Here is a 25000-nt window from a genome sequence, read left to right on the forward strand (position 1 = left end):
AGTCCTCGCTTCGTGCGAGGACTGACGTCATATTTTTCTGGTGTTTGATCAAACATTTTGGTGTTTTATGATTTTTTGTTTTATTTGACCAAATGACAAGACATCTTGTCATCGGAGTTGAATGGGTATCCCGTACTGGATTTTTTCCGTATTCAATCACAGGTGACTTTGAAATTACAGGCGTTTCTGACCACGATACGTTTTGTGGCAGACTGGGCCACCAATGTGGCCATCTGTCGTGGAGTTACTAGTTATAGGTAGTTAATATGAGAGGTAAAGATAACTCGTCTTTTTTTTTTTTTCCTTACCTTAGTCTGGTTAGTTAATTTTTTTTTTATATAAATTTTCAAGACATCTATATATTGATGTAATGACTTACAGGTTAATATACAGTACTTTAGAGTAAGAAGAACATGGTATACAACAACGAAGATAACGTAGAGAAGGGATGACTATTGGTGGCGTGGCGTGGCGTGGCGTGGCGTGGCGTGGCGTGGCGTGGCGTGGCGTGGCGTGGCGTGGCGTGGCGTGGCGTGGCATGGCGTGGCGTGGCGTGGCGTGGCATGGCGGGGCAGGGCGGGGCAGGGCGGGGCAGGGCGGGGCAGGGCGGGGCAGGGCGGGGCAGGGCGGGGCAGGGCAGGGCAGGGCAGGGCAGGGCAGGGCAGGGCAGGGCAGGGCAGGGCAGGGCAGGGCAGGGCAGGGCAGGGCAGGGCAGGCAGCGGCGGCGGTTGGCGGCTGGCTGGCAGGCGGGCGTCTGTCCGGCAGAGTAGGTGGCAGTCCGGCAGGGTAGGTGGCAGTCCGGTAGGGTAGGTGGCAGTCCGGCAGAGTAGGTGGCAGTCCGGCAGGGTAGGTGGCAGTCCGGTAGGGTAGGTGGCAGTCCGGCGGTAGTTCGGCGGCAGTCAGCGGTGGTTAGCAGCACGGTAGGACAGGGGGCGGTGGTGACTCGGCAAAGTAGTTGGCAGACCTGCAGGATAGGACAAGTGCCGGAGGCGGCGGCTGTCGGCAATACGGCGGCAGGTAGTTCGGTGGGACAGGCGGTGGCGACTGGACAGACAGGAGGATTGGTTGTCTAGCGGCGGTAATGGCCGCACTCTTTAAGGCTATCGACTCAAAGTAGTCATTAAGCCTGGTGTAAATTTGTACAGTCTCGACGTTGTGTGTATATGGCCGCACTCGCTTCAGGGTTACTATTTTATAGTGGTAGGCTGGGCCACCAGTGTGGCCACCTTACGTGGAGATACCAGTTGTAGATAGTGGGTATGAAAGGTTAAGGTTTCTTTTACCCTAGTCTGATTAATACATTTACTTAATTTTTTTCCGAGATGCTAAAGGTATCTTAGGTTTGAGAATATGCCGTAACCATTATGTAATTACTATGTAACTATTACTTACAACCATCACATATTGCTCGGGCACCCGCCCGTTACATCATTCTCGCTTGCCACACTCGAGGGCCGACAGTGGACTCTAACAACAGGGATTATGAAAAATGTTCCAGGTTTTAGGAAGTAATCCAGTTTCCCATTTTTTTTTCTTTTTTTTTACGATTTTTAGTAAGAAATGTTTTGCCGTTTCTCTCAGATGTCATAGCATTTTATAGAGTTTCATATTTTCTCTTGGAGAAGTATTTCCAGAGGAAGATAGGGCCTCTTTTAGTTCTCGTGTTGAGAATTTTGCATGATAAGGTTCCGATTTATTGGGAGCAATGTGGAGTGCTACTTGGGCTTCTCTAGTTTTCTGGAATCGAGGGGAGTAATTTTTTAACTGGAAATAATGGAGAAATGACTCCTAGATTCCTGTCACAATGTTGGGATCTGTGATAAGAACATTATTGACCTTAAGCTTTAGTAGTGGAGAAGGGACATACTTGCCACTAACTTCTCATTTTCTTCCAATCAGTTTTTTGTAGGAGTCTTGAAATGTATTCCATTTATGTAATTTATCCAGGATCTTTTCTTTGCTTTTGTTGTTGTATCTTCTTTGTGTGGCCAGAACTCGTTGGTAGATCACCTTAGCTAGAAGAGATCCACTGAATTTGTAATTTCTATATCTTTTTCGTGTGATTTTTCTTAAGATACATATTTTGTCACACCTGGAAACTACTGGTCTTCGAGGTTTGCCTTTCGCCATAGGCATAGAAGCACTGGCGCTAGACAGAATGAATTTTGTCAAGTAGTCATATGCTTTTATATAGGAATTAAAAGATTAAAACTTTTTCAAAGTTAATGCCTTTAAATCTAACCCAATCTACTTTTAACTTTCATTTGGAAAATGATTCAGAGGGAATATTGATCACAGAATTAGAGTATTATGTTTTCAATCGTGTTACCTTTCGTATCCATGTTATTAAAGCCCCATAATGGATTATGGGCATTAAAACCGATATCAAAAAGGGAACCTGAAGTCGATTGATCAGATTTTATATATCAACGAAACTAAAAATGAAAGGAACAGGAAGGTAGAGAGAAGAGATTATGATTTTTCTAAGATGACATTTACTACAACAGCTTGTAGTGGCGTGTTTAAATGAACAGGTTTGATATTTAATACTTTATTCATAATTATAGCTGCACCACTACGAGTCCATTCACCGGATGGTGGTATGGATGAATGAAAATCATAACTTAATCCAAGGTTAAGGGAGTTATTCCTAGTTTTGTTTCTTGGAGGCCAACAATTTCTGGGTTAAAATTTCTTATCAAAACGTGGAGTTTTTTGCTTTTTGTTCATAGGCCTTTGCAGTTCCACTAAGATACAATTATTTAGATACCACTTACAAGGGAGAGCCATCCTCCACCCTTTTCCCCCTCTCATTCAGCTGCTCATGGATGACGGGTCATCCCTGCATCTCGCTCACTGCACTAGGTCAGAAGCAATGTAGCAAGACAGTACACCCACAGCAAGGCCGCTCCACTTAATCGGCGCCCCCTCCCAACCTCTCCGTCCCCTCATGCAGAAAAAGAGGAGACGGGAAGAAATATCTTCGGGCTGCGTCAAAATATTCATACATAAGCATACTCATCCCCTCCCATTCGCCCCTCCTTTCCTTGTTTAACAGTATTATCTATACACACTACTTGTCACTATCTCTTCCTTATCCCTTCCTTGCTCAACAACATTCCCTCATGCTCAACGCCCCTTCATCCCATCCATCCATCTCATCCTCGGTCGTCCCCTCAGGTCCACTCCCTCTACCTCTGCCTTTCACACCTCTTTTACTTATCTTTCATCACTCACTGTGTCCAAACCATCCCAATACTTTCATTAGCACTATCTGCCATCTCCTTTTCCACTCCCACTCTCCTCATCTCGTTTCTCACTCTACCCATCCTGGTAACTCCTACCATACTTCATTTCGTCTCGCACATTTACATTTTTCCTCTCTGCCTCTTAAATTTCAAGTTTCTGCGCTATACGATGCCGTCGGTACAATCACTCCCTCATACAACCTCCTCTTTGCATCCATTCCCAAATGCCTATTCCTAATAACACTTTAATCCCTCAAGGTATTTATTCGTTTCTCTCAATCTACAATTTACCTCTACCTCGACACATCCCTTTCCTGTCACATGCGACCCAAAATACCTGAAGTTATCCACTTCCTTCAGCCTCTCTCCTTTTAGACTTGCTTCCAATTCGCTGCCATCTTCCATCCTTGTACATCTCGTTACCTCAGTTTTACCCACATTTACCTTCAACTTTTTGCCATCACATACCTTCCCAACTCCGTCACCATCTCCCTTCATCCCTCCTATGACTCTGCCACAAGCGGAAATATACAGGCACTCCCCCAGTCCTCCGGCACTCTACCCTCCCTAAAACACATTAAACAAACTTACTAGCCAGTCCACTATTACTGAACCTTCCTCCTACAGAAACTCCGCATGACACCCATCTGACCCAAGTGCCTTACCTCTTCCCATCCTTCTCAGAGATACTTGCACCTCATCATTTATTTCTCCTTTACTTTCCTCTCCCATCACCGTAATTTTTTTTTAGCACATCTCATTTTTTTTTTTTTAGAATTGAATGGTAACGTTTAAAGTGGCGGTTTCTCAGTCTTTGACGCAGACTGAACATTTTCAATTTATTTTCTATTTAATTTCTTGTCTTCTGTTGAAGATTTCTTTCCGGTGCTTCTTGTAGTTTCGTTGTTCTTAACATTTGATGGATTGGTTTTTCCATCATTCTTGGATCTTACTACCTGGACAACATTCTCATCAAAGTTGCACCACAACATGAAAAACTTAGCGTCTATACTGTAGCCTACCAAATAGCCAATCAACACTACGGCGTTAAATTGACCGCATGTAAAAACGTTTGTAAATTGCATAGAAATATATCAACTATACCCAAAAGCTACAAACTCATTTATTCCATTAGGCCTACCAGTGCTACTTAGAACATTTGAATATACTTTCTAGTTAACCTAGAGCGCCAACAACTAGTTCCATCTGTTACTACTTTAGTTTTATTTTAAATTCAGATTTATGCTTGTAAGCGAGAACGAATCAACATTTGTTAGCTTAACTGCTAATTCGTTGCCATCCAAATTCATCGTTCCTGCAGAGAAACTAGTTTCTAGGTTCTACCATTCACTTAAGAAAAACAATTTCTTTATAATGATCAAAGGCTATAACAGCCAGAGATTGCCGACTGCATAACTTAAGGATTTTCAAAGCGTTCGCTGCACTGTTAGATTTCAAACTAGTTTCCAATAGTCCACAAATTATATTTGCATTTAAGAGGGGGTTTACACGAAATAACGGTACGTCGAACGTGGTTCGACAGACACGTGTGAACGGGGTATTTGGTTGTCGAACACGTTGGTTAAACCCCACACGTTCACACATCACTTTCATGTGTGTGTCAAACCGCGTTCGATGAACAGTTATTTCGTGTAAACCCCCACTATGACTGAAATTTATTTTTACCTCATTCAGCCCGGCAGGATTTCCTGGACTACCTAATTTTGTATTGTCCTACAATAAGAATATCTAATATGGCAGATCAACTCTAAACTTGTAATTCTGAATAGTTTCTATACCATATACTGGAAACAAGTAGCAGGTGTTATCCACTAATTACGTTTCAATTGTTCAGATTCACGAATACAAAAGCATATTTGAGATTTTAAATTTATGTATAAATACAGACAATACAATCACTAGGATCACATTTTCACAACAATTTTAGTATATATTAGATAAGATATGTTTATAGAAGTCGTGCACAGGTGTAAAGACCATAATGATACGGTGATGTGGCTTATTACCCTGCCCATATACCGGATCTGGATATTCATGACCATACTTTAAAAGTAGGTGGCCCTGTCCATACATGGACTGTGTGCGCGCCGTATGGCCGTAGACGGGCTGCGGGTTCGCCGCACGGTCGTAAACGGGCTGCGGGTCCGCCGCACGGTCGTAAACGGGCTGCGGGTCCGCCGCACGGTCGTAAACGGGCTGCGGGTCCGCCGCACGGTCGTAAACGGGCTGCGGGTCCGCCGCACGGTCGTAAACGGGCTGCGGGTCCGTCGCACGGTCGTAAACGGGCTGCGGGTCCGTCGCACGGTCGTAAACGGGCTGCGGGTCCGTCGCACGGTCGTAAACGGGCTGCGGGTCCGTCGCACGGTCGTAAACGGGCTGCGGGTCCGTCGCACGGTCGTAAACGGGCTGCGGGTCCGTCGCACGGTCGTAAACGGGCTGCGGGTCCGTCGCACGGTCGTAAACGGGCTGCGGGTCCGTCGCACGGTCGTAAACGGGCTGCGGGTCCGTCGCATGGTCGTAAACGGGCTGCGGGTCCGTCGCACGGTCGTAAACGGGCTGCGGGTCCGTCGCATGGTCGTAAACGGGCTGCGGGGGCGCCGCACGGTCGTAAACGGGCTGCGGGGGCGTCGCATGGTCGTAAACGGGCTGCGGGTGCGTCGCATGGTCGTAAACGGGCTGCGGGTGCGTCGCATGGTCGTAAACGGGCTGCGGGTGCGTCGCATGGTCGTAAACGGGCTGCGGGTGCGCCGACTGGCCATACGCTGGCTGCTGGTATGCCTGGCTGTACGTAGTCGAATATGGTGTTCCATGAATATACCCGTGTCCTGAAGCGTATGGTTGTTGACCATGAATGTGGCCATGAATGTGGTTGAGTATTTGATGAAGACCATGCGAGTGGCCATGTGATGGAACATAAGGTGTGAAAATATTTCTGCCTTGTACATTTCCCGCTTCGTCAGTGGCTTCAGTTGGGTTGTTAGCCTCAATAGATTCGGTAGGTGTGACAGTGGGTTCTGCAGAAGGCTCAGATTTGGTAGGTTGAAAAGACTCAGCTGTCTTAGTGCTCTCAGTTGACCGGGTCTGGACTCCTGATACCTCCGTGTCAGCTTCATCCAACCTACGAGTGTTTCTACCGTCTGACCTGTTCCCAACTGAGGCTTTTCTGTATAAGTGGGAATTCATCCCATACTCGTGGCTACGATCGTGATTACCATGATGGTAAGGATTAGGATGATCGTCATCATACGAGCCATGAGATCCATGGTGACCATACGGGCCGTGATGACCGTGATCGTAAGGACCATGGTGACCATACGGGCCGTAATGACCGTGATCGTAAGGACCATGGTGACCATACGGGCCGTAATGACCGTGATCGTAAGGACCATGGTGACCATACGGGCCGTAATGACCGTGATCGTAAGGACCATGGTGACCATACGGGCCGTAATGACCGTGATCGTAAGGACCATGGTGACCATACGGGCCGTAATGACCGTGATCGTAAGGACCATGGTGACCATACGGGCCGTAATGACCGTGATCGTAAGGACCATGGTGACCATACGGGCCGTAATGACCGTGATCGTAAGGACCATGGTGACCATACGGGCCGTAATGACCGTGATCGTAAGGACCATGGTGACCATACGGGCCGTAATGACCGTGATCGTAAGGACCATGGTGACCATACGGGCCGTAATGACCGTGATCGTAAGGACCATGGTGACCATACGGGCCGTAATGACCGTGATCGTAAGGACCATGGTGACCATACGGGCCGTAATGACCGTGATCGTAAGGACCATGGTGACCATACGGGCCGTAATGACCGTGATCGTAAGGACCATGGTGACCATACGGGCCGTAATGACCGTGATCGTAAGGACCATGGTGACCATACGGGCCGTAATGACCGTGATCATGGTGATAGTGACCATAGTCGTGCTGGTTTTGGTGTTGGTGGTGATCATACTGGTGTCTGTTGCACGTTTTTGGAAGACCAATTCCCATGACGTACCATTGCATCTCGTCTTTTTGGCCTTCGGAGACGAATGGATTAGAGATGGTGGCATCAGGATGGCCATCTTTAGCGTAGCTATAGGCAGAGTTATACGAGTTACCGTAGTCATAATACTCTGGATTTTTTGCACATCAAGACTGGTACTAAGTCGTCCTGGAAGGGAATTATACTTTGTATAAAAACCTATGCTTGCAACCAAAGTGTCTGTGGTATTATTCAAAATTTTACTTCCTATTTGAAAGTAGTTTCTTACCAGGCACTCGTCCGCATAGACGCAAACAGGGTCCAACTTGTATCTGAAAAAAAAAATATTTCTCGTAACTAACAGATTTCAAGATTCCCCAGTCTCAACTTGCCTAAGCTACCATTTCTCCACAATTATACAAGTTGGACTAGTTCTTTTGGGGTAACTAGAATTTCTAACCTGTTATCGTGGTAGCCATAGTATCCCGAACCATAACCGTGTTCGTGTCCATAGATGTCATAATGGTGGTTAACATAGTCTTTACATTCCTTGCGTGATATTACCTGAACATCCAATATCTTTTAGACACCACGTTTCCGATGGCCGTGTTTCTGACAAAGTATAAAAATTTCTATTACAAGAACATGGGTTGCAAGGCTACTAAATGTATTTGTACTAAATGGCAATTGTGCAACTGAAAATCCATGTGAACAAGTTGTATAGACACGGTAAAGGAAACATGGACTGGAGGTGAAGCTTTTATTCCTGACGTTTCGTCTAACGACTTTCTCAAAGTAATGAGAATAAGAATGAGAAAGTCGTTAGACGAAACGTCAGGAATAAAAGCTTCACCTCCAGTCCATGTTTCCTTTACTGTGTCTATACAATTGTGCAACTATTAGAAACTTCATACGGGATGCATTTTTCCCATGTTTATAGAATCTTAGAGGTGTCCAGAAACAGAAGGGCATCCTAGCCAAATAATAGTTTGAGAAAACCGCATTTGATTTTAACGTATTATCCATGCTTAATTAAACCAGTAGAAGTGGCGGGTATGCCCCTCTGTTTCTGGACTCTTCATATGTCCATGTTAGACGGGGCGAGATATGAACTAAAATACGCTCACCTTAGGCCAACCAACAACAGTGCATGCCCATCCCATTTTGGCTTCTTGGACAAACGGGGGCGAGGGAAGACATGCCACACCCACATGGAAGAGTGTCTTCGTGTTAACTTTACTTTTTAAGTGCAAAAGAGCAAGTTTGTCGAAGCCCGTTTTGGTGTACGTAGAACCTGTAAAGATATAGTTCCGCCTTCATTGCAAATAGCATTCTGGGTCTGGAAGTCCAATATGAACCCTAAGGTTTGGGTCTTTTAATGTGCGTAGGTGTGGTACAGATGAGAGCAAAAGGGAAGAGATAGGCAGCATGTTTGAGAAGGAAGATGGACGTGTTGGCATTAGATAAAACTAAAATGGCAGGAAGTGATTATTTTGAGTTTGCGAGTGTGGTGGGGAGGGTGTTGGGAGTGAGGAGAGGACGAGGGAGGGAAGGATTGGCTCTGCTAGTGAGGATATAGGTAAGCATGTGGTGGACTGGAAAGTTTCTTCAAGGTTAATATGGATGAAGGTGAAACTGGGGAGATGTGGATCTTTGTATTCGCATATGTGCCTGGTAGCGAAAAGTGTAGAGGAAAGGAAGGTTTTCTGGATAGATTTAAAATTGTGCTTGATAGGTTTTGGGAGGCAGACCAATGCTAGAGTAGGAGATGAGACAACAGATGGAGTGGTTGAGAAGTGTGGAGTACTATGTAAAAATTATAGTGGAGAGTTAACGCTGGAGATGTGTTTAGAACGAGTTGACGATTGCTAAAAGTGTTAGGGAAAAAAATCAAGCATAAACACACATGGGAGAGGGTGATGGATGGAGAAGTGGTTGATAAGGCATTTATGGACTATGTAGTTGTATCCAGGAGAAAAAAAGGAAGTGTTCTGGATGTCCATGTTCTTAGGGGAGTGTGGGAATATATTAGACGATTTTTCGAAAGGTAGGCTAAGTTAAGAGTGGAGGATAGGTGGAGAAGAAAAAAAGGGCGGAAGGTAGAGAGGTGCTTACAGCAAACCGTTTAAACGAGAGATGAAGGATAGAGTAGAGGTAAGAGTGGAGGAGGAATGGGAGCGTTTCAAGGAGGGAGTGACAAGGTGTGCAAATATGGTTTGTGGAACAAAGAGGAAGAGGGGGATTAGGAAAAAGGGGAGAGAGTGGGAGGATGATGAAGTGAAAAAGATAGAAGAGAAGAAGAGAGCATTCAGGGACTGATTGCAAAGCAAGACAAGATATACATATGAGAGATGTAAAGAATAAAAAGAAGCAAAGCTAAACAAAATACAAAGGAGGCAAAAAGAGATGTAAAAGGGGGGGAAGAGTATGCAAAATTTTTGAATGTAATAAAAAGATATTTAGGAAGGAAGTCGAGAGAGAAATGAGAGGAGAGTCAAATAGAAAAAATATAGAAGGCGCAGATGGACAAATATTAATGGAAGAGTAGGCAGTAAGGGGAAGATGGGCAAAATATTTTAGAGAACTTGAATGAGGAGGACAGGGTGGGATTGTTAGTAGCTGTGGGAGGCGCAAAGAAAACTGTCTGTGATGGAAGAGGATAATGAAATGAAAAACGAGATGCAAGAAGTTTTGAAAACGAGAACAAGTAAGGCACCTGGGTTAGATGGGTGTCATGCGGAGCGTCTGAAGAAGGGAGGTACAGTAATAGACTGGCTAGTGAGGTTGTTTAATGCGTTTTTAAGAAAGTGTAGAGTGCCGGAGGACTGGGGTGTCTGTATAGTTCCACTTAAAGGAAAAGAGGACAAATATGAATAGTAGTTTAAGAGGGACCTGTTTGTTGAGTGTAACTGGGAATGCTCATGGAGGGGTTTAATCGAGAGGATTAGGAGAGGAATAGAGGGAGTAATTGGTGAGGAACAGTGGATTTAGGAAAAGTTGGGGTTGCGCAAGTTATTTTTTTTGTGGTAAGACATATATGCGAGAGCTTTAGCAAAAAGTAAGGATGTTTTTTGGGGTTATGTATTTGTAAAAGGCTTAGGATGGTAGACAGGGGAGCGCTGTGGGATTAGGAGAGGAGTAGAGGGAGTAATTGGTAAGGAACAGTGAATTTAGGAAAGGTAGGTGTTGCGTGGATTATATTTTTGTGGTAAGGCATACATACGAGAGCTTTAGCAAGAGGTAAGGATACATTTTGGGGTTTTATGGATTTGTAAGAGGCTAAGGTCAGTAGACAGGAAAGCACTGTGGGATGTTTTGCAGATATACGAGATTGGGAGAAAGCTATTAAGGGCAGTTGAGTTTTTATGAGACTAGTAGATCCAATAAGATTGAAAATGGAGAGAGCGAGTGGTTTGAGATAAGGATGGGACTGCGTCAGGGATGTATCATGTCGCCATGGCTGTTCAATGTGTACATGTATGGGCTGGTGCGGGAGTTAAAGGCGAGGGTAATTGGCGAAGGACTGGAGATAGTTAAAGAAAATGAAGGTGAAAGGTGAGCCAGTTATTTTATGACACCAAGCTTGTGGCAGGGTCATAGGAGGGATTAAGGGAGTTAGTAAAGGAGGTTGGGAAGGTATGCAGTAGGAGAAAGTTAAAGGTAAATGTGGGTAAAAGGAAGGTAACGAGATGTACAAGGAGAGAGGATGGAAGAGAGTTGGAAGCAAGTCGAGGAGAGAGGCTGGAGGAAGTGAACAACTTTAAGTATTTAGGGTAGTATGTGGCAGGAAAGGGAGGAGTGGAGGTAGAGGTAAACTGTAGATTGAGAGGAACAAGTAAATGCCCCAAGGGATTAAAAAGCGTTACGAGAAAAAGATCTGACAATGGATGCAAAGAAGAGATTATACGAAGGGGTGATTGTGCCGACGGCATTATATGATGAAAAGACTTGGAATTTAAGAGAAGCAGAGAGGAAAAGTTTAAACGTGTTTGAGATGAAATGTTTGAGATGAAATGTTTGAGAAGCATGGTAGATGTTACTAGGTTGGATAGAATGAGAAACGAGGAGATGAGGAAAGCGAGGGTGGAAATGAGATGGCAGATACGGCTGAAAGTATTGGGACGGCTTGGACATGGAAATAAGGAGTAAAAAAGGATTAATAAGAGGTGTAGATTGCAGAGGTGGAGGGAGTAAACTTTAGAGGACGACCGAGGATTAGATATATGGACGAGGGAAAGTTTCTCTCGAGTAAGGAAGTGGGAAGGCAGGAGATAGGGCTGAGTGGAGACTGGAGAATGGCTGATTGCGAAGAGGGCGGGGGGCGAAGAGGGGCGGGGGGCGAAGAGGGGCGGGGGGCGAAGAGGGGCGGGGGGCGAAGAGGGGCGGGGGGCGAAGAGGGCGGGGGGCGAAGAGGGCGGGGGGCGAAGAGGGCGGGGGGCGAAGAGGGCGGGGGGCGAAGAGGGCGGGGGGCGAAGAGGGCGGGGGGCGAAGAGGGCGGGGGGCGAAGAGGGCGGGGGGCGAAGAGGGCGGGGGCGACGTGGGCGGGGGCGACGTGGGCGGGGGCGACGTGGGCGGGGGCGACGTGGGCGGGGGCGACGTGGGCGGGGGCGACGTGGGCGGGGGAGACGTGGGCGGGGGTGACGTGGGGGGGGCTGACGTGGGCGGGGGAGACGTGGGCGGGGCTGACGTGGGCGGGGCTGACGTGGGCGGGGTGACGTGGGCGGGGTGACGTGGGCGGGGCTGACGTGGGCGGGGCTGACGTGGGCGGGGGCGACGTGGGCGGGGCTGACGTGGGCGGGGCTGACGTGGGCGGGGCTGACGTGGGCGGGGCTGACGTGGGCGGGAGTGACGTGGGCGGGGGTGACGTGGGCGGGGGTGACGTGGGCGGGGGTGACGTGGGCGGGGGTGACGTGGGCGGGGGTGACGTGGGCGGGGGTGACGTGGGCGGGGGTGACGTGGGCGGGAGTGACGTGGGCGGGAGTGACGTGGGCGGTGGTGACGTGGGCGGGAGTGACGTGGGCGGGTGTGACGTGGGCGGGGGTGGCGTGGGCGGGGGTGGCGTGGGCGGGGGTGGCGTGGGCGGGGATGACGTGGGCGGGGATGACGTGGGCGGGGGTGACGTGGGCGGGGTGACGTGGGCGGGGGTGACGTTGGCGGGGGTGACGTGGGCGGGGGTGACGTGGGCGGGGGTGACGTGGGCGGGGGTGACGTGGGCGGGGGTGACGTGGGCGGGGGTGACGTGGGCGGGGGTGACGTGGGCGGGGGTGACGTGGGCGGGAGTGACGTGGGCGGGAGTGACGTGGGCGGGAGTGACGTGGGCGGGAGTGACGTGGGCGGGAGTAGGTACGTACCCTTTTGACATGGCTACTTCTGTTTTAAGTGGGGAAAACCCTTGGTATGTAGATAGATAAACCAATTTGAAACTAAGTACAAACTGCAGTACGAAGAGACCTACTCTAGTATAGTCAAATTTCAATTACAACCACTAGATTTTGTATATATGAAAGCATATTAAACTTGAGACTTTCTAGTTACCAACTTCAAGTGGTCTTACCATAATTCGTTACTATAACCTCTTCCACTTCCTTTATCTCTGGATCCAAGTCTACAGACTTGTTGCCGAGATCCCTAATTCCTAGATGAACCTGAAGGTTAGGAAGGCAAAGTTAATTAATGAACCAAGTCTAGATGGACAACCATCACTAAAATAAATTCGATTAAACGTTTTCATTAGGCCACAAAAAAAAAAAAAACTGCCACTGAAGCCAACTTCTGTGGGGGCGATAAAATTAGTCCGAATGCCAAAGCTGTCATGTTGCCAAGAGTCGTACCAAGAATAACCTACAATATTAACCCAATCAACTCATGTCAGCCGCTTGTGGTGTAGATACGAAAAACCGGATATGGTAGGCCTCGCGCCGGCCCGTACATCCGAATATAATCTGATGCGGCTTAACCGCGCGAGGACTGATGTCATATTTTTCTGGCGTTTGATCAAACCTTTTGGTGTTTTATGATTTTTTGTTTTATTTGACCAAATGACAAGAATCTTGTCATAGGAGTTTAAAGGGTTAAGGAATAGTTAACATTACAAGGTCATCTCCTTACACTAATCTTGTTGGAGTCCTTCGGAGTCACGCAGTACGTAGAGGTGATTGCCCATTTATCATCAATTAGTACACACGAGCACCGGAATTTCTCATTTTCGAAAACTGCACCCTGTTGATAAATTAAGCGAGTACAACGAGGTTAAATCAATCTGTCATACTTTATTTTGGTTTCAAAGGAGGGTTGCAGTAAGTACAATTTGCCAATTGGAATTGGGGAATTTTTAACAAAGAAAATGCAAAATATCATGTGCCGTTTGTGTTAAGAACACGAAATTAACTTACATGCCAAGGGTATTCTGCAAAGTCTGCTTCATTATGAGCCTGATAATCGTAGTGGTCAGAGTAGCCAGAACGTGCCAGAACACCTTTATTGGCAACTCCACATTTGGGTTCTTTGTCTATGGTGAGATTTGACGAGCTGTCACAAGGAAGTTTTCACAATGTTAGGACAAACCAAGTCTTACAAATCTTGTGTGAATTTCGGAAAATTATATATCATTTAATGCCGAGTTAAGCGGAAAAGATTGTAGGGAAATCCGGGTTGGGTCAGGAACGCTAGTTTACAGACATTTCGACGACGTGTACCCCATCCAACCAGGGTTTTTCTACCAGCTTTTAAATTTCCTTACGATTTTCTTTTTCTTACATCACAACTTCGCATATCTTTGGAAGATCTAGGCAAGGCGAGCTCACGACCCATTTGTCGTATCTATACCCTATACATTGGTTATTAGCCAGAGGACCATTAGTCTTCGTTTTGAACTCGTCGACTCCGTAGAACGTCAGACTTTTATCTGAAAAAGGGATGTGTCTTAACAGTTTAGCAATTTATATATTACACTTTCAAAATATGCAGCCAGGAGATACTTCGATCCTTGTAGTTGTTTAAGGAGTTATTAACGCCTTCCACGGGCTTCACAAAGACGACAGTTTAGAAAAAAAAAAAAAAAATCTGCTATTTTATTTTTCAAAAATCCAAACATCATGTACTTTCAGTCACGTATAACAAAGCTGAATGATGAACCAAGATTGTAAACCTATACAAATGTTAGACATGCTGTTGAAATGTTCATAGAAGTCTAGATTTTTGTAAGAGAAGTCACATTTTAGTTATTCACATGGAGATTGGAGGTAGATTGTGGGTGGAAAATTAAAGCGTGTGATAACCCTTTTAGACTTGCGATTATTCCTTTCGAACTAATCGATGGTAATAAAACCAGCCCCGGATGGAAGAATTGACAAGATCTATACTGGAAGACGATTTTTGCAACAGCACTTCATCCCTACAAAAATACCCGACTATAGTATTACTTACAATTTGACCACAGGAACTTTCCGGCCGAACTGTCCTATGACAATCCAATTGCAAAGAATGGCTGCTGTTCATGGAGTTCAGAGAGAAGCGTCCCAAGTACAAGGGTCCAGTGAACTTCGTGACTCTTGACCACTGCAAGTCTCGTGTCTCTCGGGCACTTCCCTTTGTTTATGTAGAAGTAGTAAGATCCTCCAACAGGTCCGATGTCTGTACCACCTACGCTTTTGAGGTAATCAAGGTATTCTGGCAAAGAGTAATTTAAAGATGTAGATCATGCTTACAAGAACAGATTTGTTACCCTACCACAAATAGCCGACTATGTAGTACGTACCAGCACGTGTTGCCTCCCACGAGGTGGCATGAACTATTCAGACTTGACAGCGCGTAGTCGTTGACATAATCTGAAATATTCCAGAAGTGTACCCCACTTTAATAGTGTTGCTCAAGTAAAAGATGGGCTGCTTATTGACGGCCTCGTCATTCAAGTTTTAACTATGAAAACTACTGTACTCACCACGAGAATGTTGAAGTCTAAGATGAAGTAAAGGCTTGTAGCAGCAACGGTTTTTGCTCGATGCATTAAATACTCCTGGAAAACGAATCATTCAAGATGTTCAGCGTGTGTAGCTTAGAACAGCTTAGTGGTGCAAGAAATGGCCCCTAATCTATAAAGATCCATGCATAGTAATGGATGATATATTAAAAGAAAATAAAAAATAAAGGGCAAACTGGTACGGCCGATTAATGGAATAGAGTTTATACCATGGACTAGTAAACAGGACAAATCAGTATCAAGAATCTTTAAATATAGGACGAGAAAAGCTCAAGAAACGGACAGACTGTCGAAGTTATCCAATATGCAGATACAAGAATGGGCAGATCCAAGGTTAATGGAGCATTCATCAATATTCCAGCGATGATGGAACTATGGTGGTAACATTTTTAGCCGAACTATGCTACCACCGAAGCTGCCACTCTTCCCATACACATTAGGACTTAGGTAAATTTGGCGAATCTATCTTATTTGTAGATACACTCCACATACAAAGTGGGCAAGCCGACTACTTATTCACGTTAATTGAAAGTAGATCCCGAAGAACATAACAATGGACTGCAAGAAACCACAAGGCCTACAGTGTTACGTCTGCTACCACCTATCATCTCCATCCGTAAAGCTATCTAACTTTTTAAAACAACCAATTGTTTCAGTGCTCACTACATGGGGTCTCAACACTTACCTTGTATGCATCACCTTTGTTAAAGCCCTTGACCTATTTGAATATCTATTGGATTATCCCGCAGGTTGAAGTCACGACTGATTCTATAGGCTGAAATAGAAGAGTAACAATACATTGGGTTTATAATATGTTATAAAGCTGGCCGAGCGGCGTAGGTCGTGATAGAAGTTCGAACCCTGCAAACGGCGAGTTTAACATTGTTAATTAAATTCCATGCTACAGGTCTGTAAAGGACGATGACTTAACCCTCTGTTATTATTATATTTTTTTTTCGCTTTTGTTGGTTTGTCGGGTGTTCGCTTGTTTGTCGGGTGTTCGCTTGTTTGTCGGGTGTTCGCTTGTTTGTCGGGTGTTCGCTTGTTTGTCGGGTGTTCGCTTGTTTGTCGGGTGTTCGCTTGTTTGTCGGGTGTTCGCTTGTTTGTCGGGTGTTCGCTTGTTTGTCGGGTGTTCGCTTGTTTGTCGGGTGTTCGCTTGTTTGTCGGGTGTTCGCTTGTTTGTCGGGTGTTCGCTTGTTTGTCGGGTGTTCGCTTGTTTGTCGGGTGTTCGCTTGTTTGTCGGGTGTTCGCTTGTTTGTCGGGTGTTCGCTTGTTTGTCGGGTGTTCGCTTGTTTGTCGGGTGTTCGCTTGTTTGTCGGGTGTTCGCTTGTTTGTCGGGTGTTCGCTTGTTTGTCGGGTGTTCGCTTGTTTGTCGGGTGTTCGCTTGTTTGTCGGGTGTTCGCTTGTTTGTCGGGTGTTCGCTTGTTTGTCGGGTGTTCGCTTGTTTGTCGGGTGTTCGCTTGTTTGTCGGTTGTTCGCTTGTTTGTCGGTTGTTCGCTTGTTTGTCGGTTGTTCGCTTGTTTGTCGGTTGTTCGCTTGTTTGTCGGTTGTTCGCTTGTTTGTCGGTTGTTCGCTTGTTTGTCGGTTGTTCGCTTGTTTGTCGGTTGTTCGCTTGTTTGTCGGTTGTTCGCTTGTTTGTCGGTTGTTCGCTTGTTTGTCGGTTGTTCGCTTGTTTGTCGGTTGTTCGCTTGTTTGTCGGTTGTTCGCTTGTTTGTCGGTTGTTCGCTTGTTTGTCGGTTGTTCGCTTGTTTGTCGGTTGTTCGCTTGTTTGTCGGTTGTTCGCTTGTTTGTCGGTTGTTCGCTTGTTTGTCGGTTGTTCGCTTGTTTGTCGGTTGTTCGCTTGTTTGTCGGTTGTTCGCTTGTTTGTCGGTTGTTCGCTTGTTTGTCGGTTGTTCGCTTGTTTGTCGGTTGTTCGCTTGTTTGTCGGTTGTTCGCTTGTTTGTCGGTTGTTCGTCCTTGTCGGTTGTTCGTCCTTGTCGGTTGTTTGTCTTTGTCGGTTGTTTGTCTTTGTCGGTTGTTTGTCTTTGTCGGTTGTTTGTCTTTGTCGGTTTTAGTTTTTGTTGTTTTTGTTTGCCTTTTTTTTTTTATCGTTAAGGAACGCTACGGCTGGAACAGGGTTTTCCCTCAAATCCTTTATCGTGTGTATATTGTGTTGGCGTGTGTGATTGTGTACAATGCAGCCTTTCATAATGTGTTGTATAGTATGGGGTTAATGTTATCCTGGACGATTGTCTGGAATGCGGTCATCCAGCCTCTTCTGGTAGATTACAAGGGCTGGATTGTGGCTGCATCGCAGTCTGGCCAGGTGGACTGTCCTCTCGGGGGAGAGAGGATTCAGAGGGATGGATATCAGGGGGTCTGGCATGCAGCATTGTATTTTCTTTCAGTTTGCTGATGGATCAGTGAGTGATATGATCATGAATGTGCTTCTGGAGGCTGGTGTCTTGTGGTTGTGGAGTAAGAGATGTATCCATATATCATTACTAACAATACCGATAGGTCACGCACCATGACACGTAGTCCCCAACATACATGAAGGCAGCCTTTAGCAATCTTGCTGACCTCACATTTCCCAATCATAAAGCATCTGGCTCCGAGAATGCAACGTATCACAACGAACCATCACGCCACCGTCCAGCAAGGAACGAACACAAGTGCCTAATGTCACCAGACAGCTCATTAGCCTTTCCTTATACCTACCAACCTACATAATTATAACTCCAATACATACACTATATCTAACTACATCCACGAAAGATAGCCATAAATTACTATACGACTAACACACATATCGTGTTAATCCCAAATGTACTCACTAACAACCACACCAAAAGTGCCTAGACGAACTTATCACCCTTTATAACGGCGACTGCGCTCGCCAGAGGGAGCCTAGGTGAGGAACCTAGGAGAGGAACTAGGGGAGACTCTCCCCCATATCTCAACAGGGGAGATATTTCTTCTCTAGAGATTGTATTCCAAGCTGTAATCGCCAGATCATCTTGTTAATAAAACAAAGAAAAACCGCTAACCCCCCCTTATGTAACCCACCTCAACTCTTACAGAAGAGAGTATTAGTGTGTGATATAGATGTTTTGACGTTTCTAGGCATGTTTGGATGTTTTGCTATGTATTGTAGTGGTTGTGTTGTGTTTGTAGAGGCAGCGTTAAGTGTTTGTATGCCTCATGTCAAGGTGATCCTTGACTTTGAGAACTTTCGTTTCATAGTGTAAATGGTTTGTAGGTATTGTATTTGTGGAGCCTGTAATTGTCTTTAGGGCTTTATTTTGTATGATATGAAGGGTGTTATGGTGCGTCTTAGTGAGATTAGGGGCCCATGCGAGGCTCGGATAATTTATCACTGAGCGTATGCATTGTTTGTATACTGTAGTATTAGTTTGTTTTATCCAAATGTTGTTTATGCAATTGAGACTACCCACCAACCCCAAGAGTTGGGGGCCAACCAGCAACAGAGAACCCTTGCTACCGGCTCTCACACAGATGGCACCGATCCCTGGTGGATGAAGTAGTATAAGTTTTAATTTTGAACTCGGACTAATACCACCAAGAATACATACCACGATGTGCATTACAAAATCATAACCAAATTACTATGGCTCTGACATAACTTAAAATAAAGTTGTAGGAATTAGTTTTAATACTGTATGACTAATTCTAAAACTAAGGAGCTTTGAGCCTGTGCTGGAATTTAATGACTTAAAAGGGTGCCGACATACCATAATACAAAAATTTAATTAGCTCAGGGCCTGACAGGTAGAATTGAACAAGATAACTGCACACTAGGAATTTATTACGTTTCATGGGCAATTAGGAAAGGCATATGGAATGAGGGTGGTGCTGTTGCATTGCATCTAACAAAGTCAGAGGAAACTAGGAGTGATATGGATGGAGGGATAAATGTATATATGGGGAAAGCAGAATTTGTCATGTTACTGGAACTTCGAGTTCTTTAGGTCCAGAAGAAGCGAAACATTCAAGGCCTTGTATAGCACAGGCCAATAAGAAACCATATTGCAGCGGGAAGCTGGTAATATTGTGGAGATCAGATTAAAATTTTGGATTTGTCGTTTAAGGTGCCGCTTTCAAATTGGTAGGCTGAATCACTTTCATAACGAATCAAGTTTTGATATGGTATCTTTTTTATCTAAAACATTAGCGTGCAAATAGGGAATGGGGTGGGATAGCAAGATAATCTAAATAAAAACATTCAAAAGTAGATTCCGTCTAAGGAAATTAGGTACAATAAAATATTCCTGTCTACCAGTGACTGCCTTCGGTCTTACCAAGTTTACAAGAATGTAGTTTCTCCTCGCACGCATGCACAGTCAAATGAGGACCATTAAAATTACCACGATGTAATGCAACACACCCTTCAGTTGCACCATTAAGTATCTTTAGTTCCGCGCTAAAGTTGGGAATAAGTCTGAAAATGGACGGAAACAAGTTATTTCAGACTCCAAGTTCCAGATACCCTACATGTTCAATCAGAAAATTGCTGCCAATAGAACACACTATGCAAAGATATTCCCGTACAGCGGTTTGCCCAGAACAAGTCAATGTTGATTTAAACTAACTATTCAGCTAGTATCTGAAGCCATACAGGGCTAAAAATGGGAACGTTTTTGTGCAGTTCATTTCTGGGTTATCGAATCAACTTTTTAACCAACCGATACTTACTCATTCCAGTCAATCTTTTCTCCGTTAAATCTCCTGTACGCACCGTTGTGGAACATGGCATCAATATATTCTCCCTCAAAATTATTTCCAGTAATTCTCAGCCGAGAAAATTCCTGGAAGAAATATTCATGCAAAAGTAGGAAGTAGAGGTGAAATTCTAGAAGTGCACACCTAAACAATATAGCATTAGAAAATGAAATATCAATTTTGTAGATTATAATACGTCAACGTAATATAAACTTCTCTTGGTAGAAATCAGTGACAGAAAAAGTTACTAAAAACGATACACTACAGATCGGAGTCGGGACGAGTGCTTGAAACGCCACCTTTGTTGAGATAGATGGTGAAGTAGAAGAAATTAAAGTATGATAAATTGGTCTATTCTAACCTGGATTTAGTAATGCAAAACCTCTAATACTAGACGTTATCAGGGTCGTCGTCTTTATCGTCATCAGGAATGTTGACTCCTGTTTTGACATCCGATGGGACTGCTAGGTGTAGAGGAGTTTCATAGCTTCAAAGAAAAGCATACTCATCTTAGCACAATTTCAAAAATATGTAGCGTACGAGGTGCTGGTGGAGGTACCCATCGCCATTGTCAAACTGATATTGACAGGACAGGACATAACATGGCGTCCATTTGGTGCATTTTCTTTTAGCATTTTTTTTTTATTTAATTCCACAAAGAAAAAAAAAACGTATATTATGTTGATGTATTATGATTTACAAAATTAACATCTAAAATTTTCTATTGCTATATCAGTTACGTGTGCACTTTAAAAATATATATACCAAGAGATTTCCCCCTTATAAGAGAGGTAGCCAAGTAAAAGGCACGTACCTAGTCCCACCCATTCCACTCCCATCCATAACCCTTACCCCCCTCTCATCTTAGCTCCTCATGGATGACACACGTCATCCCTGTATCCCACCCACTGCACTGGGTCAGAAGCAATGTAGGAAGACTGCATCTACAGCAAGGCCGCTTCACTTAATCGGTGACGCCCATCCCTGTCCGTCCCCTCATGCAGGAAAAGAGAAAACTGGAATAAATCCCATTGTGCTGCGTCAAAACATCATTGACTCATAAGTACCCCCTACCCCACCATCCCCTGCCCCTCCCTCTCTTGCATCAAAGTATCATCTATACACAGTCACTTTCCACTCATCCCTGTCTCTTGCCTTCTCCCTTCCTTACTCAACAGACATTCCTCTCATGCTCAACGCCCCCTTCACCCCCCTCCATCCATCTCATCCTCGGTCGTCCCCTCATGTTCACTCTCTCGCCTCATCGTTTCTCACTATCTAACCTACCATACTTCTCAGACATTTCATGTCAATTAATTAGAATTTTCCTCTCTGCCTCTTAAATTCCAAATCTCTGGTCCATACAATACCGTTGGCATAATCACCCCTTCACGCAGTCTCAACTTTGCATCCATTCCCAGGTGCCTATATTTCATGACATTATTTATTCCCCCCCCCCCAAGGGATTTACTTGCTTTTTTCAATCTACAATTTACCTCCACCTCTACTCCCTTTCCTGCCACATGCGACCCCAAACACCTAAAGCTATCCACTTCCTCCAGCCTCTCTCCTTTTCGACTTCCTCACAACTCAGTCATCCTCTACCCTTGTAAACCTCATCACTTTGATTTTACCCACATTTACCTTCAACTTTTTCCTATCGCATCTTCCCAGACTGTCACCAACTCCCTTAAACCCCACACTTACCCTGCCACAACCGTAGTGTCATCAGCAAACAACAACTGGCTCACCTCCCACTTCTCTCCACTTTCCTTAACCTTTTCCAGTCTCCTGCCCATTACCCTTCCCTTTACCTCCCGCATCACCTTGTCCATGTATACGTTAAACAACCATGTCTGTTCAATGTGTTCTATTGCTATGTTGTTGAGGTGTGTACTTCTAAAAATAAACCTAAGTAAAATACATTGTACGAAATACCAGAGACCGCTATAGCATTCCATAAGCAAGGTGGCTCACCTCTTCATTTTCGAAGAAGAGAAGTTTGGTGCCCGCTTTATCACACCGCAGGAGAGAGTCTTCGAAGTTCAGTTTCTTTTCCTTACCCAAACCTAGCTTGTAGCAAGCGTCTCCCAGATGGAGAAAGCCTGGTGGACATGGATCTAGAATAAAGTTGGTCAGAAACATGAAATTTCTATTATGATATTTACTTGAAGTCCTGCAATATAAAACGGGATACGAATACCTTAATTTTTTTTTGCAATGTTACAGTACCCAATAGAACTATATGATCAAAATACCAGAATATACTTACATTCACAGTAGCTATCGAAGTATCTTCCTTGGATGCAAGTGAATTTCTTGGGACAGAACTCCCTATCCCAGTCGTGATCACATTCGTAATATTCATGTTCGTAACTGCTGTAGTGTCCGTGTTGACGACCAAACGGATTGTATACACTTTGACCATAGCCAGTATGACCGTGCGGATTATATGCATTTTGGCGACCGTGTAGGTTGTGTCCTTGTTGATTGTACACAGTCTGATGCCCATACAGAACGTTGTGACCTTGTCCATGGTTATTGTTCACAGGTTGATTACCATAGGGAAGACCAGAATGACCATGGTTAATAACTTTGCGTTCCGTCGGTGTGTATTCTGAAGTAGAAAACTCGTTTACTTATCTGAAGTATATAAACGTTCATTTGATGTATAGAAAAAAGGGGTCACCTGAACGATGGCGTTTCAGATTACAATTTAAAGGTCTACTTTAAATTCACTCTCGAGACATCTTACCTGTCGACTGTGTCAGAGGCATTGGTGCAGCCCAGGGAACTGATGCCACGAACTGTGGAGCAATGAAGGGCATAGAAAGGAGACAAGTTTTTCCCAGAACATTCAAGCTTTGTTTATAGATATAGGGCAATCGTTTCCAGTGCGGAAGAGTTGGGCGGTGAAAATAGAGAGGATAAGGTGGGGGTACATAAAGGGGATGGGGGAGAGTGAGGAGCGGAGGGATGAAAGTGGGGGAGGGGAACCATCGGGTGTAGGGTGTATGTGGTCGATGGTTGTATGTGGTCGATGGTTGTATGTGGGGGTATATGGAGGGTGGGGGGGGGAGGAAGGGAAGGATCTGTTCAGTGGAGGGAGGGGGGAGTATTCGCTTGTCAGATCGAGAGGGTGTTGGGGGAATATGCACACGTCAGGTTGAGAGGGTGTGGGTGGGGAGGGGAGGGGAGGTTTGAAGTCACGAGTGGGACTGGAAAGGGGTAGGGGTAGAAGGGAGGGTTCAAGCGTCCAGAGTGAAGAATAGGTGGTGGGGGAGGTAGTAGGGAGGGTCCTAGCGTCCAGAATTTGAAAGAGGGGTGGGGGGTAGAAGGAAGTAAGGGACTATTCAATTATCAAAGTGAGAGGGAGGGTAGGGAAGATTAAATTTTTGGGACAGGGAGAGGGGAAATGTGGGTCAAGTTTCCAGAGAGGGAGAAGTCTGGAGTTGTGCTCCAAGAACGAGAGGTAGGGGATGGAGGGAAGGGGGCGGATGTTGAAGGCTAATAGTGAGGTGAAGTGGAGGGAAGGTTCGACTTCGTATATATACAACACTAGATACCCAGATGCAAAGTACATGTTTTTGCAATTCCTAGTCTCGACTCGTTTGTGAAACTGAGAAACTCTAGTGTGGTGGGAAGAGGCTGAAGGTATCCACATCCTAGATTAGTGAACTCGGACACCAAGTGCCCGTGTATGTACACTTGCTACGATTGGACAAGTTCAAAGGGGAATTTCAGTGATCCACATGTTAACGTGGTGAACCATTTCTAATCAAGATTAGATATTGGTATATAGTATCTATTATTTACATAAATATTGTCTATGCTTACATGATATGAATGTTTCCTTAAGGTTGTTTATTTACATTGATGGTCCCTGTTGGGGACAGATTAAACATAGCCGACCCACACATTTCTTTTTTATTGACTCCCAAATGTTGAAGATACTACATATAACAGTTGTAGAGTCAAAGAACGTAACACTAGCACGAATTTCACTACCCAATTTTTGCAGAATATCAGTAATAGTATCCCAGTTGATAAACTATGGTTCAAAAGTTACTCAAACACTAACTATGGAGAGATCATCGAAGGGCATTTCTTTTAGAAGTGCACACCTACGCGATATACCAATAGAAAAATAGTAATTTTGTAAATCATAATATATCAACGTAAGATATTTTTCTTGGCGGAAGTCGATTATCGAAAATGTTGCTAAAAGATATTCACAAACGAAGTCGCATCGACTCCTTTAGACGCCATTGTTTTGATTGATTCGGAGGTCGAAGACGACGACGACCCTGATGACCTAGAATTGTAGGTACCGCATTATTAAATGCAGGTTAGGTTAGGTAGGTAGGTAGATCATACTTTAATTTCTTCGACCTCTGCATCTTAAACAAAGATGGCGTCTCCAGCAGTCGAAGCGGCTACGTTTGTAAGCTTTTATCAACTTTGTTATTTATTTCCGCCAAGAATATATATATTGTGGCTATGTAGCATGAAGTTGATACTTTGGGGTCTATATGGGGTGCCCCTACGGACCAAAGTCACATTTTGTCTGTGATAGAGGAAATTTCTTCATAGAGAAATGATACTTTATTATACTGTGACCGTCCCTCCGTTATGCTGTTCCCCCACCACTTGTTACTGTCCTGTACCATTTCTCTGAATATTCATTTAATTTTTTCGCCAAACCCCGTAGCGAGGGAAAAGAATACTACCACCGAGTATTCCCACTCGAGGCGACAAAAATGGGACGGGGATTAGGAATAGGCATCCTTCTCCCTGTAGCCCCAAAGGGGACAAAAAAGGCATAAGAGGGTCTAGGAGTTTTCCAACCAGTACCCTAAGGTTTGGGTCTTTTAATGTGCGTGGATGTGGTATAGATGAGAATAAAAGGGAAGGGATAGGCAGTATGTTTGCGAGAAGAAAAATGGATGTGTTGGCATTGAGTAAAACCGAGTTGAGAGAGGGGGGGCGAATGTGAGTTTGGGAATGTAGTTGAGAGGTTCTCAGGAGTGAAGAGAGGACGAG

At 44.9% G+C, this 25000-nt stretch overlaps 2 protein-coding genes across 2 annotated transcripts in view; both read right to left on the reverse strand.

Annotated features, from left to right (window-relative positions):
* Nucleotides 1–4881: 4881 nt before the first annotated feature.
* LOC143020565 (uncharacterized) lies at nt 4882–7839 on the reverse strand. The gene is made up of 3 exons (XM_076176999.1): nt 7718–7839; nt 7547–7589; nt 4882–7446 (listed from the first exon to the last, which is right to left on the reverse strand). The coding sequence occupies exon 3, from the start codon at nt 7296–7298 to the stop codon at nt 5193–5195; it is 2106 nt and encodes a 701-aa protein (XP_076033114.1). The 5' UTR covers nt 7299–7446; nt 7547–7589; nt 7718–7839; the 3' UTR covers nt 4882–5192.
* Nucleotides 7840–14976: 7137 nt separating this feature from the next.
* The window catches only part of LOC143020489 (uncharacterized), a 12305-nt gene continuing 2281 nt past the window's right edge, over nt 14977–25000 (reverse strand). Inside the window, exons 2-8 of the mRNA XM_076176914.1 lie at nt 22713–22764; nt 22230–22574; nt 21935–22077; nt 19931–20043; nt 19537–19676; nt 15197–15271; nt 14977–15083 (exon numbers count right to left, since the gene is read on the reverse strand). Coding sequence (XP_076033029.1) covers nt 14977–15083; nt 15197–15271; nt 19537–19676; nt 19931–20043; nt 21935–22077; nt 22230–22574; nt 22713–22764 — 975 coding nt within the window. The remainder of the gene's footprint in view (nt 15084–15196; nt 15272–19536; nt 19677–19930; nt 20044–21934; nt 22078–22229; nt 22575–22712; nt 22765–25000) is intronic.

This window comes from Oratosquilla oratoria, chromosome 40 (assembly GCF_046742065.1).
Source record: "Oratosquilla oratoria isolate Oo_2021 chromosome 40, ASM4674206v1, whole genome shotgun sequence".
Classification (NCBI taxonomy): domain Eukaryota; kingdom Metazoa; phylum Arthropoda; class Malacostraca; order Stomatopoda; family Squillidae; genus Oratosquilla; species Oratosquilla oratoria.